General features: G+C 46.2%; 13 protein-coding genes and 24 non-coding genes across 37 annotated transcripts, besides 1 other annotated feature; 28 read left to right on the forward strand and 9 right to left on the reverse strand. All coding sequences in view use genetic code 2, as the record gives it.

The window, feature by feature from the left end:
* trnF lies at nt 1–68 on the forward strand. The gene has a single exon. It is a non-coding gene; the product is annotated as a tRNA-Phe (tRNA).
* Nucleotides 69–1,015, forward strand: BW217_gr02. Its single transcript has one exon. It is a non-coding gene; the product is annotated as a 12S ribosomal RNA (ribosomal RNA).
* trnV lies at nt 1,016–1,087 on the forward strand. The gene has a single exon. It is a non-coding gene; the product is annotated as a tRNA-Val (tRNA).
* On the forward strand, nt 1,088–2,779 carry BW217_gr01. Its single transcript has one exon. It is a non-coding gene; the product is annotated as a 16S ribosomal RNA (ribosomal RNA).
* Nucleotides 2,780–2,853, forward strand: trnL. Its single transcript has one exon. It is a non-coding gene; the product is annotated as a tRNA-Leu (tRNA).
* A 3-nt stretch (nt 2,854–2,856) lies between these two features.
* ND1 (NADH dehydrogenase subunit 1) lies at nt 2,857–3,828 on the forward strand. The gene has a single exon. The coding sequence runs from the start codon at nt 2,857–2,859 to the stop codon at nt 3,826–3,828; it is 972 nt and encodes a 323-aa protein (YP_009340793.1).
* A 5-nt stretch (nt 3,829–3,833) lies between these two features.
* trnI lies at nt 3,834–3,903 on the forward strand. The gene has a single exon. It is a non-coding gene; the product is annotated as a tRNA-Ile (tRNA).
* trnQ lies at nt 3,903–3,974 on the reverse strand. Its single transcript has one exon. It is a non-coding gene; the product is annotated as a tRNA-Gln (tRNA).
* trnM lies at nt 3,974–4,042 on the forward strand. The gene has a single exon. It is a non-coding gene; the product is annotated as a tRNA-Met (tRNA).
* Nucleotides 4,043–5,088, forward strand: ND2 (NADH dehydrogenase subunit 2). The gene has a single exon. A coding segment is annotated over exon 1 (1,046 nt).
* On the forward strand, nt 5,089–5,159 carry trnW. The gene has a single exon. It is a non-coding gene; the product is annotated as a tRNA-Trp (tRNA).
* Nucleotide 5,160: 1 nt separating this feature from the next.
* trnA lies at nt 5,161–5,229 on the reverse strand. Its single transcript has one exon. It is a non-coding gene; the product is annotated as a tRNA-Ala (tRNA).
* A 2-nt stretch (nt 5,230–5,231) lies between these two features.
* On the reverse strand, nt 5,232–5,304 carry trnN. Its single transcript has one exon. It is a non-coding gene; the product is annotated as a tRNA-Asn (tRNA).
* A 35-nt stretch (nt 5,305–5,339) lies between these two features.
* On the reverse strand, nt 5,340–5,406 carry trnC. The gene has a single exon. It is a non-coding gene; the product is annotated as a tRNA-Cys (tRNA).
* On the reverse strand, nt 5,407–5,477 carry trnY. Its single transcript has one exon. It is a non-coding gene; the product is annotated as a tRNA-Tyr (tRNA).
* A 1-nt stretch (nt 5,478) lies between these two features.
* Nucleotides 5,479–7,029, forward strand: COX1 (cytochrome c oxidase subunit I). The gene has a single exon. The coding sequence runs from the start codon at nt 5,479–5,481 to the stop codon at nt 7,027–7,029; it is 1,551 nt and encodes a 516-aa protein (YP_009340795.1).
* trnS lies at nt 7,030–7,100 on the reverse strand. Its single transcript has one exon. It is a non-coding gene; the product is annotated as a tRNA-Ser (tRNA).
* Nucleotide 7,101: 1 nt separating this feature from the next.
* On the forward strand, nt 7,102–7,172 carry trnD. Its single transcript has one exon. It is a non-coding gene; the product is annotated as a tRNA-Asp (tRNA).
* Nucleotides 7,173–7,179: 7 nt separating this feature from the next.
* Nucleotides 7,180–7,870, forward strand: COX2 (cytochrome c oxidase subunit II). Its single transcript has one exon. A coding segment is annotated over exon 1 (691 nt).
* On the forward strand, nt 7,871–7,944 carry trnK. Its single transcript has one exon. It is a non-coding gene; the product is annotated as a tRNA-Lys (tRNA).
* Nucleotide 7,945: 1 nt separating this feature from the next.
* On the forward strand, nt 7,946–8,113 carry ATP8 (ATP synthase F0 subunit 8). Its single transcript has one exon. It carries the CDS (start codon nt 7,946–7,948, stop codon nt 8,111–8,113), a length of 168 nt encoding a protein of 55 aa, YP_009340797.1.
* ATP6 (ATP synthase F0 subunit 6) lies at nt 8,092–8,787 on the forward strand. The gene has a single exon. It carries the CDS (start codon nt 8,092–8,094, stop codon nt 8,785–8,787), a length of 696 nt encoding a protein of 231 aa, YP_009340798.1.
* Nucleotides 8,788–8,841: 54 nt separating this feature from the next.
* On the forward strand, nt 8,842–9,626 carry COX3 (cytochrome c oxidase subunit III). The gene has a single exon. A coding segment is annotated over exon 1 (785 nt).
* trnG lies at nt 9,627–9,696 on the forward strand. The gene has a single exon. It is a non-coding gene; the product is annotated as a tRNA-Gly (tRNA).
* On the forward strand, nt 9,697–10,045 carry ND3 (NADH dehydrogenase subunit 3). The gene has a single exon. A coding segment is annotated over exon 1 (349 nt).
* trnR lies at nt 10,046–10,114 on the forward strand. Its single transcript has one exon. It is a non-coding gene; the product is annotated as a tRNA-Arg (tRNA).
* Nucleotides 10,115–10,411, forward strand: ND4L (NADH dehydrogenase subunit 4L). Its single transcript has one exon. The coding sequence runs from the start codon at nt 10,115–10,117 to the stop codon at nt 10,409–10,411; it is 297 nt and encodes a 98-aa protein (YP_009340801.1).
* ND4 (NADH dehydrogenase subunit 4) lies at nt 10,405–11,785 on the forward strand. Its single transcript has one exon. A coding segment is annotated over exon 1 (1,381 nt).
* trnH lies at nt 11,786–11,854 on the forward strand. The gene has a single exon. It is a non-coding gene; the product is annotated as a tRNA-His (tRNA).
* On the forward strand, nt 11,855–11,921 carry trnS. Its single transcript has one exon. It is a non-coding gene; the product is annotated as a tRNA-Ser (tRNA).
* Nucleotides 11,922–11,926: 5 nt separating this feature from the next.
* trnL lies at nt 11,927–11,999 on the forward strand. The gene has a single exon. It is a non-coding gene; the product is annotated as a tRNA-Leu (tRNA).
* On the forward strand, nt 12,000–13,838 carry ND5 (NADH dehydrogenase subunit 5). The gene has a single exon. The coding sequence runs from the start codon at nt 12,000–12,002 to the stop codon at nt 13,836–13,838; it is 1,839 nt and encodes a 612-aa protein (YP_009340803.1).
* Nucleotides 13,831–14,355, reverse strand: ND6 (NADH dehydrogenase subunit 6). The gene has a single exon. It carries the CDS (start codon nt 14,353–14,355, stop codon nt 13,831–13,833), a length of 525 nt encoding a protein of 174 aa, YP_009340804.1.
* Nucleotides 14,356–14,424, reverse strand: trnE. Its single transcript has one exon. It is a non-coding gene; the product is annotated as a tRNA-Glu (tRNA).
* Nucleotides 14,425–14,428: 4 nt separating this feature from the next.
* On the forward strand, nt 14,429–15,569 carry CYTB (cytochrome b). The gene has a single exon. A coding segment is annotated over exon 1 (1,141 nt).
* trnT lies at nt 15,570–15,641 on the forward strand. Its single transcript has one exon. It is a non-coding gene; the product is annotated as a tRNA-Thr (tRNA).
* trnP lies at nt 15,642–15,711 on the reverse strand. The gene has a single exon. It is a non-coding gene; the product is annotated as a tRNA-Pro (tRNA).
* Nucleotides 15,712–16,960: a D loop (control region).

Genomic DNA, 16,960 nt, shown 5'->3' on the forward strand with positions numbered 1-16,960 from the left:
GCTAGCGTGGTTTATTTAAAACGTAACATTGAAAATGTTGAGATGGGCCCTAGAAAGCTCCGCAAGCACAAAGGCTTGGTCCTGACTTTACTACCAGCTTTAGCCGAACTTACACATGCAAGTATCCGCACCCCTGTGAGAATGCCCACAGTTCCCCGCCCGGGAACAAGGAGCTGGTATCAGGCACATTTTCAGCCCATGACACCTTGTTTAGCCACACCCCCAAGGGAACTCAGCAGTGATAAATATTAAGCCATGAGTGAAAACTTGACTTAGTAAAAGCTAAAAGGGCCGGTAAAACTCGTGCCAGCCACCGCGGTTATACGAGAGGCCCAAGTTGATAGTTTACGGCGTAAAGAGTGGTTAGGAAAAAATTAACACTAAAGCCGAATGCCCTCAAAGCTGTTATACGCATCCGGAGGCAAGAAGTTCAACCACGAAAGTGGCTTTATTAAACCCTGAACCCACGAAAGCTAGGAAACAAACTGGGATTAGAGACCCCACTATGCCTAGCCGTAAACATTGATAGAGTAACACACCCCCTATCCGCCTGGGAACTACGAGCACCAGCTTAAAACCCAAAGGACTTGGCGGTGCTTTAGATCCTTCTAGAGGAGCCTGTTCTAGAACCGATAACCCCCGTTCAACCTCACCTTTCCTTGTTTTCCCCGCCTATATACCGCCGTCGTCAGCCCACCCTGTGAAGGTTCAAAAGTAGGCAAAATTGGCAAAGCCCAGAACGTCAGGCCGAGGTGTAGCGTATGGGAAGGGAAGAAATGGGCTACATTCCCTATTTTAGGGTATACGAATGATCTACTGAAACGTAGATCTTGAAGGAGGATTTAGCAGTAAGCGGGAAATAGAGCGTCCCGCTGAAATTGGCTCTGAAGCGCGCACATACCGCCCGTCACTCTCCCCAAACACATCACCCTAACTATTTAAAACCTTAGAGCAATAAAGGGGAGGCAAGTCGTAACATGGTAAGTGTACCGGAAGGTGCACTTGGACTAATAACCAGAGCATAGCTAAATTAGAAAAGCCCCTCCCTTACACCGAGGAGTTATCCGTGCAAGTCGGATTGCCCTGATGCCGAACAGCTAGCCCACCTAGACAACTTCAACACCTCACTATTAATACCCCTTAATACACGAATCATAAACGAAACAAATCATTTTTAACCCCTAGTATGGGCGACAGAAAAGGGCCTAGGAGCAATAGAGAAAGTACCGTAAGGGAACGCTGAAAGAGAAATGAAAAAACCCAGTAAAGCGCAGAAAAGTAGAGCTAAAACCTCGTCCCTTTTGCATCATGATTTAGCCAGTGATTTTCAAGCAAAAAGCTTTTTAGTTTGTTGACCCGAAACTAAGGGAGCTACTTCAAGACAGCCTGATAATAGGGCAAACCCGTCTCTGTCGCAAAAGGGTGGGAAGAGCTTTAAGTAGAGGTGAAAGACCTACCGAACTTAGTTATAGCTGGTTGCCCAAGAAATGAATAGTAGTTCAGCCTCCCGGCTTCTCCCTTCATCTCAGTGTACACCTCTCCCTGATACCTTGAGAAACCGTGAGAGTTATTCAAAGGGGGTACAGCCCCTTTGAAACAAGATACAACTTTCCCAGGAGGGTAAAGATCATAATAACCTAAGGTAAATAACTCTCGTGGGCCCGAAAGCAGCCACCCCTTGAAGAAAGCGTCTAAGCTCAGAACAATTTGCCCCGCCCCCGATCCCGATCATTTAATCTCATCCCCCTAAATTTATTGGGCCGTTCCATGCCCCCATGGAAGTGACCATGCTAATATGAGTAATAAGAAAGCTATGTCTTTCTCCCCGCACACGTGTAAATCGGAATGGACCAACCACCGAATATTAACGGCCCCAAGCAAAGAGGGCATTAGAAGGTAAATCAAATAACTAGAAAAACCTCCAACTACTAACCGTTACCCCAACACAGGTGTGCCCCCCGGGAAAAACTGAAAGGAAGAGAAGGAATTCGGCAAACACATGAAGCCTCGCCTGTTTACCAAAAACATCGCCTCTTGCAACTCAACGTATAGGAGGTCCCGCCTGCCCTGTGACTATAAGTTTAACGGCCGCGGTATTTTGACCGCGCGAAGGTAGCGCAATCACTTGTCTTTTAAATGGAGACCTGTATGAATGGCATAACGAGGGCTTAGCTGTCTCCTCTTCTAAGTTAATGAAATTAATCTTCCCGTGCAGAAGCGGGAATAAATCCATAAGACGAGAAGACCCTATGAAGCTTTAGACAAAAGGTAGACCAGACTACAAAGACCCCCGAATAACGGGACAAACCAAATGGACCCTGCCCTCCTGTCTTTGGTTGGGGCGACCGCGGGGAAAGAAAAAACCCCCACGTGGAACAGGAGTACTGCTCCTTAAGCTCAGAGCCACAGCTCTAAGAAACAGAATTTTTGACCTAAAGATCCGGCAATGCCGATCAACGGACCGAGTTACTCTAGGGATAACAGCGCAATCCCCTTTTAGAGACCATATCAACAAGGGGGTTTACGACCTCGATGTTGGATCAGGACATCCTATTGGTGCAGCCGCTATTAAGGGTTCGTTTGTTCAACGATTAAAGTCCTACGTGATCTGAGTTCAGACCGGAGTAATCCAGGTCAGTTTCTATCTATGACATGCTCTTTTCTAGTACGAAAGGACCGGAAAGAAAAGGTCAATGTATCATGTACACCTTACCCCTACCTAATGAAAACAACTAAAATAGGCGAGGGGGTATGTCTTCCCCACCAGAGAAAATGGTATGTTAGGGTGGCAGAGCCCGGCAAATGCAAAAGACCTAAGCCCTTTAAACAGAGGTTCAAGTCCTCTCCTTAACTATGATTTCAGCACTTTTTACGCAAATTATTAACCCCTTGGCCGTTATTGTCCCCGTGCTACTGGCTGTAGCTTTCTTAACCCTCCTTGAACGAAAAGTACTCGGCTACATACAACTACGGAAGGGTCCCAACATTGTTGGGCCCTACGGACTTCTTCAACCAATCGCAGACGGAGTGAAACTATTCATTAAAGAACCCATTCGACCTTCTACCTCCTCCCCCCTTCTATTTTTGCTTGCCCCCATGTTGGCGCTTACCTTGGCCCTTACATTATGAGCCCCCATGCCTCTTCCCTATCCTGTCATTGACCTGAACCTTGGGGTGCTTTTCGTCTTTGCCCTCTCCAGCTTAGCAGTTTATTCCATCCTTGGGTCAGGATGAGCATCCAATTCAAAATACGCCCTCGTTGGTGCACTACGAGCAGTAGCCCAGACCATCTCTTATGAAGTGAGCCTCGGCCTAATTCTCCTCAGCGTAATCATCTTTGCGGGAGGCTTTACCCTTCAAACCTTTAGTGTAGCACAGGAGAGCACTTGACTAATTTTGCCTGCCTGACCCTTGGCCGCAATGTGATATATTTCTACTTTAGCCGAAACCAACCGCGCCCCCTTCGATCTAACCGAGGGAGAATCTGAGCTTGTCTCTGGGTTTAACGTGGAGTACGCCGGAGGCCCTTTCGCCCTATTTTTTCTGGCAGAATATGCAAACATCCTACTTATAAATACGCTATCCGCAATCCTCTTTATGGGGGCCTCACATTTCCCCTCCCTCCCCGGACTAACCACCACAAACCTTATATTAAAAGCAGCCCTCCTCTCGGTTGTGTTTCTCTGGGTTCGAGCCTCCTACCCTCGATTCCGGTACGACCAATTAATGCACTTAATTTGAAAGAATTTTCTTCCACTAACTTTGGCCTTAGTAATTTGACATTTGGCGATCCCCATCGCATTTACTGGGCTCCCCCCTCAACTATAGTCCAAGGAGCTGTGCCTGAAATAAAGGGTCACTTTGATAGAGTGAATCATGAGGGATAGAACCCCTCCAACTCCTTAGAGAGTGGGGACTTGAACCCGACCTAAAGAGATCAAAACTCTTAGTGCTTCCAACTACACTACAATCTAGTAAAATCAGCTAAATAAGCTATCGGGCCCATACCCCTAAAATGTAGGTTAAAATCCTTCTTTTGCTAATGAGCCCCTACATCTTAGCCATTCTACTATTTAGCCTAGGCCTAGGAACTACGATTACATTTTCGAGCACTCACTGACTCCTCGCCTGGGTAGGCCTTGAAATTAACACCCTTGCGATACTTCCTCTGATAGCGCAGAATCACCATCCCCGAGCAGTTGAAGCGGCCACCAAGTACTTCTTAATTCAAGCAAGCGGCGCTGCCGTACTACTTTTTGCCGGCGTTATCAATGCTTGACTCACAGGACAATGGGACATCCACCAGGCCGCCCACCCTCTCCCTATCGCCATTATTACTCTCGCCCTTTCCCTCAAGCTAGGGCTCGCCCCCCTCCACTCATGGCTGCCCGAGGTCTTTCAAGGATTAAACTTGACCACCAATCTTATCTTGGCCACTTGGCAGAAACTGGCCCCTCTCGCCTTAATACTTCAAATTCAACCCCCACACTCCTCCCTTCTAATCTTTCTTGGCCTCATGTCTACCCTCGTAGGGGGATGAGGAGGCCTAAACCAAACCCAGCTCCGGAAAATCTTGGCCTACTCCTCTACTGCCCAGCTTGGATGAATGATTCTTGTTGTCCAATTTTCCCCCTCCTTAACCACCCTCGCCATCCTCGTGTACGTAATTACAACTTCGGCAACTTTCCTGACCCTTAAGCTAAACAAGGCCACCAACATCAACATGCTGGCTATTTCCTGAGCCAAAGCCCCTGCACTCATGGCCTTAACCCCCCTCGTGCTTCTATCCCTCGCTGGACTGCCCCCCATGACAGGATTCATACCCAAGTGACTTATCCTACAAGAGTTATCCAAACAAGGACTTCCTGCCACCGCCACAATCACCGCACTTACTGCCCTCCTCAGCCTCTACTACTACCTTCGCCTTACTTACGCCATGACATTAACTATGTTCCCCAACAACATCACGAGCACCCCTCCTTGACGTCTTCCTTCCGCCCAACTTACACTCCCCCTTGCCATCTTAGCCCTTGCCGCTATTTCTCTCTTGCCCCTCACTCCAGCTGCAATGGCACTAGTCGCCCTTTAAGGAACTTAGGTTAGTATAAGACCAAGGGCCTTCAAAGCCCTAAGCGGGGGTGAAAATCCCCCAGTTCCTGATAAGACTTGCGGGACACTATCCCACAGCTCCTGTATGCAAAACAGACACTTTAATTAAGCTAAAGCCTTACCTAGACAGGCAGGCCTCGATCCTGCAAACTTTTAGTTAACAGCTAAACGCCCAAACCTGCGGGCATCCGTCTACCTTTCCCCGCCTAAGGGCGGCCGTAAGGCGGGGAAAGCCCCGATAGGCGTTAGCCTATTACTTCAGGTTTGCAATCTGACATGTGGGAACACCTCAGGGCTTGATAAGAAGAGGACTCAAACCTCTGTCTATGGGGCTACAATCCACCGCTTAAAAACTCAGCCATCCTATCTGTGGCCATCACACGTTGATTTTTCTCTACCAACCATAAAGATATCGGCACTCTTTACCTAATCTTCGGCGCTTGAGCCGGGATAGTGGGAACTGCTCTTAGCCTGCTTATCCGGGCAGAACTTAGCCAGCCTGGCGCACTCTTGGGAGACGACCAGATCTATAATGTAATTGTTACCGCCCACGCCTTTGTAATAATTTTCTTCATAGTCATACCCATCATGATCGGAGGGTTCGGGAACTGATTAATCCCCCTAATAATTGGCGCCCCTGATATAGCCTTTCCTCGAATAAATAACATGAGCTTTTGACTATTACCTCCCTCTTTCCTCCTCCTACTCGCCTCTTCCGGGGTAGAAGCCGGAGCGGGGACAGGATGAACCGTTTATCCCCCCTTGTCTGGAAACTTAGCCCATGCTGGTGCGTCTGTCGACTTAACTATCTTCTCCCTTCACTTAGCAGGTATCTCCTCTATTTTAGGGGCAATTAACTTTATTACAACCATTATTAACATGAAACCCCCTGCCATTTCCCAGTATCAAACACCCCTATTTGTATGATCCGTCCTAATTACAGCTGTTCTTTTACTACTCTCCCTTCCTGTCCTCGCTGCTGGCATTACCATGCTCTTGACGGATCGTAATCTAAACACCACCTTCTTTGACCCCGCAGGTGGAGGAGACCCCATTCTCTACCAACACCTTTTCTGGTTCTTTGGGCACCCTGAAGTTTATATTCTTATTCTTCCCGGATTTGGCATGATTTCTCACATTGTAGCCTACTACGCCGGCAAAAAAGAACCCTTCGGTTACATGGGGATGGTTTGAGCTATAATAGCCATCGGCCTTCTCGGATTCATTGTCTGGGCCCACCACATGTTTACAGTTGGTATAGACGTAGACACACGGGCCTATTTTACATCTGCCACAATAATCATCGCCATCCCTACTGGCGTCAAAGTCTTTAGCTGACTGGCAACCCTTCATGGTGGGACAATTAAATGAGAAACTCCTCTTCTCTGGGCCCTTGGGTTTATTTTCCTATTCACTGTAGGCGGTCTAACAGGGATTATCCTAGCCAATTCATCACTAGACATTGTCCTTCATGACACATATTATGTCGTAGCACATTTCCACTATGTCCTCTCCATAGGAGCTGTCTTTGCAATTGTCGCCGGCTTCGTACACTGATTCCCTCTATTCTCGGGGTACACCCTACACACCGCCTGAACAAAAGTTCACTTTTTCGTCATGTTTGCAGGGGTAAACCTAACCTTCTTCCCTCAACATTTCCTTGGCCTGGCCGGAATGCCCCGTCGATACTCAGATTACCCGGATGCTTATACCCTCTGAAACACAATTTCCTCAATCGGATCCCTAGTCTCCTTGTCCGCCGTTATTATGTTCCTGTTCATCATCTGAGAAGCCTTCTCTGCTAAACGAGAGGTCTTAGGGGTAGAACTGACTACGACCAATGTTGAGTGACTCCATGGCTGCCCTCCTCCCTACCACACATTTGAACAGCCCGCATTTGTACAAATTCATCATCGCTAACGAGAAAGGGAGGAATCGAACCCCCATAAATTGGTTTCAAGCCAATCACATGACCACTCTGCCACTTTCTTTAAGACACTAATAAAATTTTATTATACAGCTTTGTCAAGGCTAAATTGCGAGCTAGCTCCTCGCGTGTCTTATAGATTAATGGCCTTTCCTTCCCAGCTCGGATTTCAAGATGCTGCTTCTCCTGTTATAGAAGAACTTCTTCACTTTCATGACCACGCTTTGATAATTGTTTTTATAATTAGCGCCCTAATCGGCTATTTCATCATTGCCATGGTCACTGCTAACCTCTCAGACATGTACATCCTTGACTCTCAAGAAATTGAAATCATTTGAACCGTACTGCCAGCAGTCGTCCTTATTTTAATTGCTCTTCCTTCCCTTCGCATCCTCTATCTTATAGATGAAGTTAATGACCCCCATCTGACAATCAAAGCCATGGGCCACCAATGATACTGAAGCTATGAATACACTGACTACGAAAACCTTGAATTTGACTCCTACATAATCCCTACACAAGACCTTGCCCCTGGACAATTCCGCCTTCTGGAAGCAGACCATCGTCTAATTGTGCCAGCTGAGTCCCCAATTCGAGTATTAGTCTCTGCTGAAGATGTCCTCCACTCCTGAGCAGTCCCTGCTCTTGGGGTAAAAATAGACGCAGTACCCGGCCGACTAAACCAGACAGCTTTTATCGCATCTCGTCCCGGGGTCGTGTACGGTCAATGCTCAGAAATTTGTGGCGCGAATCACAGCTTTATACCAATCGTAGTTGAAGCAGTCCCACTTCAACAATTTGAAGATTGATCCGCCCTTATAATTCAAGATGCCTCGCCAGGAAGCTAAATAGGGCCTAGCGTTAGCCTTTTAAGCTAAAGATTGGTGCCTCCCAACCACCCCTAGCGACATGCCCCAAAATTTCCACGCCGGTTGTTTTGCAATACTGCTTCTTAGTTTTTTTCTGTATTTTACCACAGGCCATGCTAAAGTGATAGCACACATGAGCTCTCCTAAGCCCGCTCCTTGACCAACAAAATTTTTTAGCTGACAAAAGTGAACCTGACCATGATCCTAGGCCTCTTCGACCAATTTTTTACCCCCTATTTTGCAGGCATTCCCCTGTTAGCAATTGCCATCATCGCTCCCTGACTATTGTTCCCCACACCATCTAACCGCGTAGTAAACGACCGCTCCCTCGCCGCCCAAAACTCCTTTATTTTAAACTTTGCAAAACAGATCCTTCTCCCCTTAAATGTAGGGGCCCATAAATGGGCCCTACTTCTTACTGCCCTGATGATCAATCTTATTACCCTGAATCTACTCGGACTACTCCCGTATACTTTCACCCCTACCACTCAACTGCCTTTAAATATGGGATTCGCCATTCCTTTGTGATTAGCCACGGTTTTGATCGGCCTACGAAATCAACCAACAATTGCCCTAGGACACCTTCTCCCAGAAGGAACCCCCGCCCCCTTAGTCCCCGTTTTGATTATTATCGAAACAATTAGCCTATTTGTTCGACCCTTCGCCTTAGGAGTTCGACTAACGGCAAACCTGGCAGCCGGGCACCTCTTAATCCAACTACTCTCCTCCGCCACCCTCTTCCTTCTGGATCAAATATTCCCCGTTGCTATCTTGACAAGCCTGGTGATAGCTCTCCTTACTATTCTTGAGTTAGCAGTAGCAGCTATTCAAGCCTACGTATTTGTCCTTCTCCTCTCATTATACCTTCAAGAAAATACCTAGCAACACACATCTAAGTGAAGCCAATATACAACTTTTCTTCTTCTCGCCCCCATAATGGCCCATCAAGCACACGCGTATCATATAGTCGACCCCAGCCCTTGACCCTTGACAGGAGCGGTTGCCGCCCTGCTAATGACATCAGGCCTTGCAACCTGATTCCACCAACACTCAACCACCCTAATAACACTTGGCACAATTCTTTTGCTTCTAACAATATACCAATGATGACGAGACATCGTACGGGAGGGGACCTTTCAAGGCCACCACACACCCCCGGTTCAAAAAGGACTACGTTATGGTATAATCTTATTTATCACCTCAGAAGTGTTCTTCTTCTTAGGCTTCTTCTGGGCTTTTTACCATGCCAGCCTCGCTCCCACTCCAGAATTGGGGGGCTGCTGACCTCCCACAGGTATCACCACCCTAGACCCCTTTGAAGTCCCCTTACTTAACACGGCCGTGCTGCTTGCCTCTGGGGTTACCGTCACCTGAGCCCACCACAGTATCATGGAAGGCCAACGAAAAGAGGCTATCCAATCCTTAACCTTAACAATCCTCCTTGGCTTCTACTTTACATTCCTTCAAGGAATAGAATACTATGAAGCCCCATTTACAATCGCAGACGGAGTTTACGGTGCCACCTTTTTTGTGGCAACTGGTTTCCATGGTCTACATGTAATTATTGGCTCTTCCTTCCTCGCAGTCTGTCTGCTCCGCCAAATTAACCATCACTTCACCTCCCAACACCACTTCGGATTTGAAGCAGCTGCCTGATACTGACATTTCGTAGACGTTGTTTGACTATTCCTTTACGTCTCTATCTATTGATGAGGCTCATAATCTTTCTAGTACTAAACAGTATAAGTGACTTCCAATCACCCGGTCTTGGTTAAAATCCAAGGAAAGATAATGAACCTAGTCGCAACCATCATTGCAATTGCCAGCCTACTTTCCATAGTTCTTGCCCTCGTATCGTTCTGGCTTCCTCAAATAACACCAGATTATGAAAAGCTCTCCCCCTATGAATGCGGCTTCGACCCCTTAGGATCTGCTCGCTTACCATTCTCCCTACGATTTTTTCTTATTGCAATTCTTTTCCTCCTTTTTGATTTAGAAATTGCCCTTCTTCTCCCCCTACCCTGAGGAGACCAGTTGGCCTCCCCTCTGACCTCCTTCCTCTGAGCCACCCTCGTACTAGCTCTTCTTACATTGGGCCTCATTTACGAATGAGCCCAAGATGGTCTCGAATGAGCTGAATAGTCAGTTAGTTTAAGAAAAACATTTGGTTTCGGCCCAAAAACTTGTGGTTTAAGTCCATAATTGTCTAATGACACCCATCCTATTCGCCTTTTCCTCAGCATTCACTTTAGGACTTACAGGTTTAGTATTTCATCGAGTACACCTTCTTTCAGCACTCCTATGTCTTGAGGGCATGATACTTTCCCTGTACATTGCTCTCTCCACCTGATCCCTCGGAATGGGTTCCGCTAGTTCTTCTGCCCTTCCCCTATTCCTTCTGGCTATTTCAGCCTGTGAAGCAGGAGCAGGACTTGCCATTTTAGTAGCTACCGCCCGTACACACGGGACTGACCGGCTACAAAGCCTCAACCTCTTACAATGCTAAAAATTCTTATCCCAACCCTTATGCTAATCCCTGCAACCTGACTAATCACCCCTAAATGACTCTGATCCTCAGCCCTCGCCCACAGCCTAATGATCGCAATAATTAGCTTCACCTGACTTAAGAATACCTCAGAGACTGGATGAGCAGCCTTAAATCCCTATATAGCCACAGACCCCCTATCTACCCCGCTTCTCGTACTGACCTGCTGACTGCTACCCTTAATGATCATCGCAAGCCAACACCACATGGCCACCGAACCCATTAACCGTCAACGAACCTACATCATGCTTCTAACATCCCTGCAGTTTTTTCTTATCCTTGCATTCAGTGCTACCGAACTCATTATGTTTTACCTAATGTTTGAGGCCACCCTTCTTCCCACCCTAATAATTATCACCCGCTGAGGAAACCAAGCAGAACGACTAAACGCGGGCATATACTTCTTATTCTACACCCTCGCAAGCTCCCTTCCCCTTCTTGTTGCACTTCTCCTCCTTCAAAATACCACTGGGACCCTCTCTCTTCTAACCTTACAATATTCAAACCCTCTAAACCTGTCTACCTACGCAGACAAGCTATGATGAGCGGGCTGCCTTATTGCATTTTTAGTAAAAATACCCCTCTACGGAGCACACCTCTGGCTCCCAAAAGCACATGTTGAGGCCCCCGTAGCAGGCTCAATAATCCTTGCTGCTGTACTACTCAAATTGGGTGGGTACGGGATAATACGGATAATACTTGTCCTCGAGCCCCTTAGCAAGGAATTAAGCTACCCCTTTATTGTGTTCGCACTATGAGGTGTTGTAATAACGGGCCTAATTTGCCTTCGTCAAACAGACCTAAAATCACTAATCGCCTACTCCTCAGTAAGCCACATAGGCCTAGTAGTGGGGGGAATTCTTGTTCAAACCCCCTGAGGCTTCGCCGGTGCTCTCATCCTCATAATTGCCCATGGCCTGACATCCTCTGCCCTTTTCTGCCTAGCCAATACGAACTACGAACGAATCCACAGCCGAAACATCCTGTTGGCCCGCGGACTGCAAATAGTCCTGCCCTTAATGGCTACATGGTGATTTATTGCCAGTCTCGCCAATCTGGCCCTCCCCCCTCTTCCCAATCTGATGGGGGAACTGATAATTCTTACCTCCTTAATTAACTGATCCCCTTGAACTTTAGCCCTGACGGGGGCCGGCGTACTTATTACCGCTAGCTATTCCCTCTACATGTTCCTCATAACCCAGCGGGGACCTCTCCCAACACACCTAATCGCCCTCGATCCCTCCCACTCTCGAGAACACCTTCTCATGGCCCTTCACCTCCTCCCCCTTCTCTTATTAATCTTTAAGCCTCACTTAATCTGAGGGTGAGTAAGCTGTAGATATAGTTTAACAAAAACATTAGATTGTGATTCTAAAAATAAGGGCTAATATCCCCTTATCCACCGAGAGAGGCTGGCAGCAACGAAAACTGCTAATTTCCGTCCCCCAGGTTGAACTCCTGGGCTCACTCGACGACGCTCCTAAAGGATAACAGCTCATCCGTTGGTCTTAGGAACCAAAAACTCTTGGTGCAAATCCAAGTAGTAGCTATGTACCCCCCTTCACTCATAATAACCTGAAGCTTGATCGTTGTTTTTTTCCTCTTGGCGTATCCCGTAATTACCAGTCTAGCCCTTGACCCTATAAAATCGGACTGAGCTGTCACACACGTAAAACCCGCGGTTAAGGCAGCATTCTTTTTTAGCCTATTCCCCCTCTTTCTATTCCTGAACGAAGGCGCAGAAGCGGTCATCTCTTCATGAAGCTGAACAAACACAATAACCTTCGACGTTAATATCAGCCTTAAATTTGACTTTTACTCCGTAATTTTTTTACCAGTGGCCCTATACGTAACCTGGTCCATCCTCGAATTCGCAGCTTGGTACATGCACGACGACCCCAATATAAACCGATTTTTTAAGTATCTCCTAATTTTCCTTATCGCAATAGTTGTACTAGTAACAGCGAATAACCTCTTTCAATTTTTTATTGGTTGAGAAGGGGTCGGCATTATATCCTTCCTTCTTATCGGCTGATGGTTCGGGCGGGCAGATGCAAACACAGCAGCTCTTCAGGCGGTTATTTACAACCGAATCGGGGACATTGGACTGATTTTTGCAATAGCTTGAATCGCCACAAATCTTAACTCTTGAGAAATACAGCAAGTGTTTGTCGCGGCAAAAGGGTTTGACCTAACCCCTCCTGTCATCGGACTAATTATTGCTGCTACTGGAAAGTCCGCTCAGTTCGGCCTCCACCCTTGACTTCCCTCTGCTATAGAGGGCCCAACGCCGGTATCTGCCCTACTACACTCAAGCACTATGGTCGTCGCGGGAATTTTTTTGTTAATCCGAATAAGCCCACTACTTGAGAATAACCCCGCTGCCCTAACTATTTGTTTATGCCTAGGAGCACTAACAGCACTATTCACAGCCACATGTGCCCTAACCCAAAATGACATCAAGAAAATTATTGCCTTCTCTACATCAAGTCAGCTAGGCTTAATGATAGTCACCATCGGCCTAAATCAACCACAACTTGCTTTTATACACATCTGCACCCACGCATTCTTTAAAGCCATGCTCTTTTTATGTTCCGGCTCTATTATTCATTCTCTTGGCGGGGAGCAAGACATCCGAAAAATAGCAGCCCTCCATCGCCAAACCCCTTGAACTTCCACCTGCTTTACTATTGGCACCTTAGCTCTTACAGGCACCCCCTTCCTTGCCGGTTTCTTCTCAAAAGATGCCATCATTGAAGCATTAAACACCTCCCATCTAAACGCCTGAGCCCTTATCCTTACCCTGCTTGCTACTGCCTTTACAGCCATTTATAGCATGCGTCTAATCTTCTTTGTAGTCATGGCCCACCCCATGTCCCCAGCTATCTCCCCTATCGAGGAGTCCTACCCCGAGGTTATCAACTCCCTCAAACGGCTTGCCTGAGGAAGCATCGTCGCCGGGTTTTTAATTACCCTTAACACCCTGCCCCTGAAAACCCCCGTAATGTCGATGCCCCCCATACTGAAACTAGCCGCCCTCGTGGTCACAATCTTGGGCCTTCTCCTGGCACTCTGATTCACCTCCCTTTCTCTCCCCGGGCCTCAAACAACCTCCCTCCCCACCCCTCATCACTTCTCCAACATGCTCGGATTTTTCCCCAGTGTTATTCATCGACTTCCTCCAAAACTAGCCCTAATCTTAGGCCATACGGCCGCCAATCAAATGATTGACCAGACCTGGCTAGAAAAAGTTGGTCCGAAGGCCACAGCCACGCTAAATATGCCCCTGATTACAACCACAAGCAACGCCCAACAAGGCCTAGTGAAAACTCACCTCCTTTTCTTTTTCCTTACCCTTGCCGTCGTAACCTTAACACTCATCTTTTAACTGACCGAAGAGGCCCTCGGCTGGATCCTCGCGTCATTTCTAGCACAACAAATAAAGTTAACAATAGAACCCAGGCACAAAGAACTAACAGAAAGCCCCCGGGCCCATATATCTGTGACATTCCATCATATTCCGTTACACAAGAGGACATCCCTATGACTTCGTCGGAGGAACATCCCCCCAGCCCGCTTCCCTCCTCAATATAGAGAATAGCGAAAACTCCTACCACTCCCACTAACCCCATAAAGTACAACACTGCCCCTGTGGTTCCAAAACTTTCAGGAAAAGGCTCAGCAGCTAATGCTGCCGAGTACGCAAATACAACCAGTATACCCCCCAAATAAATTAAAAACAGGACTAAAGAAAGAAAAGAGCCCCCGAAGCTAATAATTACCCCACACCCCATGCCCGCAACCACAACCAAACCAAAGGCCGCGAAATACGGGGACAAATTAACTGCAACTACTGCCATTCCTAGCACCAGGCCCACCATAAACAAATACACAAAGTATGCCATGGTTTCTCCCAGGACTTTAACCAGGACTAATGGCTTGAAAAACCATCGTTGTTATTCAACTACAAAAACTTTAATGGCAAGCCTCCGAAAAACACACCCCCTCTTAAAAATCGCTAACGACGCTCTCGTGGACCTCCCTGCCCCCTCAAACATCTCAGTATGATGGAACTTCGGGTCTCTTCTCGGACTATGTCTGATCGCTCAAATCCTCACAGGCCTATTTTTGGCTATACACTACACCGCAGATATTAACACAGCTTTTTCCTCTGTTGCACACATTACCCGCGACGTTAACTACGGCTGACTTATCCGGGACATGCACGCCAATGGCGCATCTTTTTTCTTCATCTGCCTTTACTCGCATATCGGGCGAGGCCTCTACTACGGATCCTACCTATATAAAGAAACCTGAAACATCGGGGTCGTCCTTCTCCTGTTGGTCATAGCAACTGCTTTTGTAGGCTACGTCCTCCCCTGAGGGCAAATATCATTCTGAGGCGCAACTGTAATTACTAATCTTCTTTCTGCGGTACCCTACGTAGGCAACACGCTTGTGCAATGAATCTGAGGAGGCTTTTCAGTAGATAATGCTACTCTCACCCGCTTCTTTGCCTTCCACTTCCTTTTCCCCTTTGTTGTCGCAGGCGCAACTATGGTCCACCTTCTCTTTCTTCACCAAACAGGATCAAATAACCCCCTTGGCCTAAACTCGAACGCAGACAAGATTCCTTTCCACCCCTACTTTTCCTATAAGGATCTCCTCGGTTTCGCAGCCCTTCTTATTGCACTCGTGACTATCGCACTATTCACACCTAACCTTCTCGGAGACCCAGACAATTTTACTCCCGCCAACCCCCTAGTTACCCCTCCCCATATCAAGCCTGAGTGATATTTCTTATTTGCCTACGCAATTTTACGGTCAATCCCGGACAAACTTGGCGGGGTCCTGGCTCTATTGGCCTCCATTCTCGTACTCCTAGTTGTGCCGTTCCTTCACACATGCAAAATGCGAAGCATGACCTTTCGTCCCCTCTCCCAACTCCTTTTCTGGACTCTCATCGCAGACGTCGCAGTCCTCACCTGAATTGGGGGCATGCCTGTAGAGGATCCCTATGTCATTATTGGACAAATCGCATCCGTCCTCTACTTCTCTATTTTTCTGATCCTCTTCCCTCTTGCAGGGTGAGTGGAGAACAAGCTTTTAGAGTCAATTTGCGCCAGTAGCTCAGCGTTAGAGCGCCGGTCTTGTAAACCGGAGGCCGGAAGTTAAATCCCTCCCTGCCGCATCAAGGAGAAGAGATTTTAACTCCCACCCCTAACTCCCAAAGCTAGGATTCTAAGTTAAACTACTCTTTGTAAACCTTCATTGCATGTCCACGACATACTATGTATTATCACCATTAATATATATTAACCATATATGTACATTCAAGGACATATTATGTATAATCAACATAAATTGACTCAACCCCTATCATACGTCAAAAGCACTATTAGAGGTACACGAAGCATACATGAAGATTCAAATACATTAAAATTCTGATACTAGCGAAACTTATAGTCCCAACATAATACTCATTAGTTAAGTTATACCTTTACTCAAAATCCCTGCAAATAAAAATCTTAATGTAGTAAGAACCTACCATCCCTATATTACTTAATGCTAACGTTTATTGAAGATGAGGGGCAAGAATTGTGGGGGTTATACAGAGTGCACTATTCCTGACATTTGGTTCCTACTTCAGGTTCACCGATTGATATTATTCCTCACACTTTCATCGACGCTTGCATAAGTTAATGCTTGTATTACATACTCCTCGTTACCCACCAAGCCGAGCGTTCACTCCACAGGGGCAGCTGGTTCTCTTTTTTTTTTCCTTTTCACTTTGCCCTTCAGAGTGTAAGCCGGCTTAACAGACAAGGGTGTACATTTCCTTGCCCGGCAAAATAGTATGAGTTATATATAGATATTATTTTATAATTACATTTTTTTTTTTCAAGGACATAAGTAGTGAAAACTCTTATCCTAAAATATTCAATGAAATTTGTAAAGGTTTATTTTCGTAAACCCCCCCTACCCCCCCACTTTCCTAAAGCATCTGATGTTCCTGTAAACCCCCCCGAAAACAGGCAAGCCTCGAAAGCAGAAAAAAAAAACCAAAGTTTAACGGTCAAACGTGCATGAAGCAGCAACACATCAGCACACCAAACCGTATATGTCGGGGCTCCCCCAAGTAAGTGTGAAAACTTTGAGGGAGCGCTTACCACCTGAGATGCTGTGATTTTGACACTCCTCTAATTTACCCCCATACATATATACATATATACATATATACATATATACATATATACATATATACATATATACATATATACATATATACATATATACATATATACATATATACATATATACATATATACATATATACATATATACATATATACATATATACATATATACATATATACATATATACATATATACATATATACATATATACATATATACATATATACATATATACATATATACATATATACATATATACATATATACATATATACATATATACATATATACATATATACATATACATCGAAC

The sequence above is a fragment of the mitochondrial genome of Eleginops maclovinus (assembly GCF_036324505.1).
Source record: "Eleginops maclovinus strain R013 mitochondrion, complete genome".
Taxonomy (NCBI): Eukaryota; Metazoa; Chordata; class Actinopteri; order Perciformes; family Eleginopidae; genus Eleginops; species Eleginops maclovinus.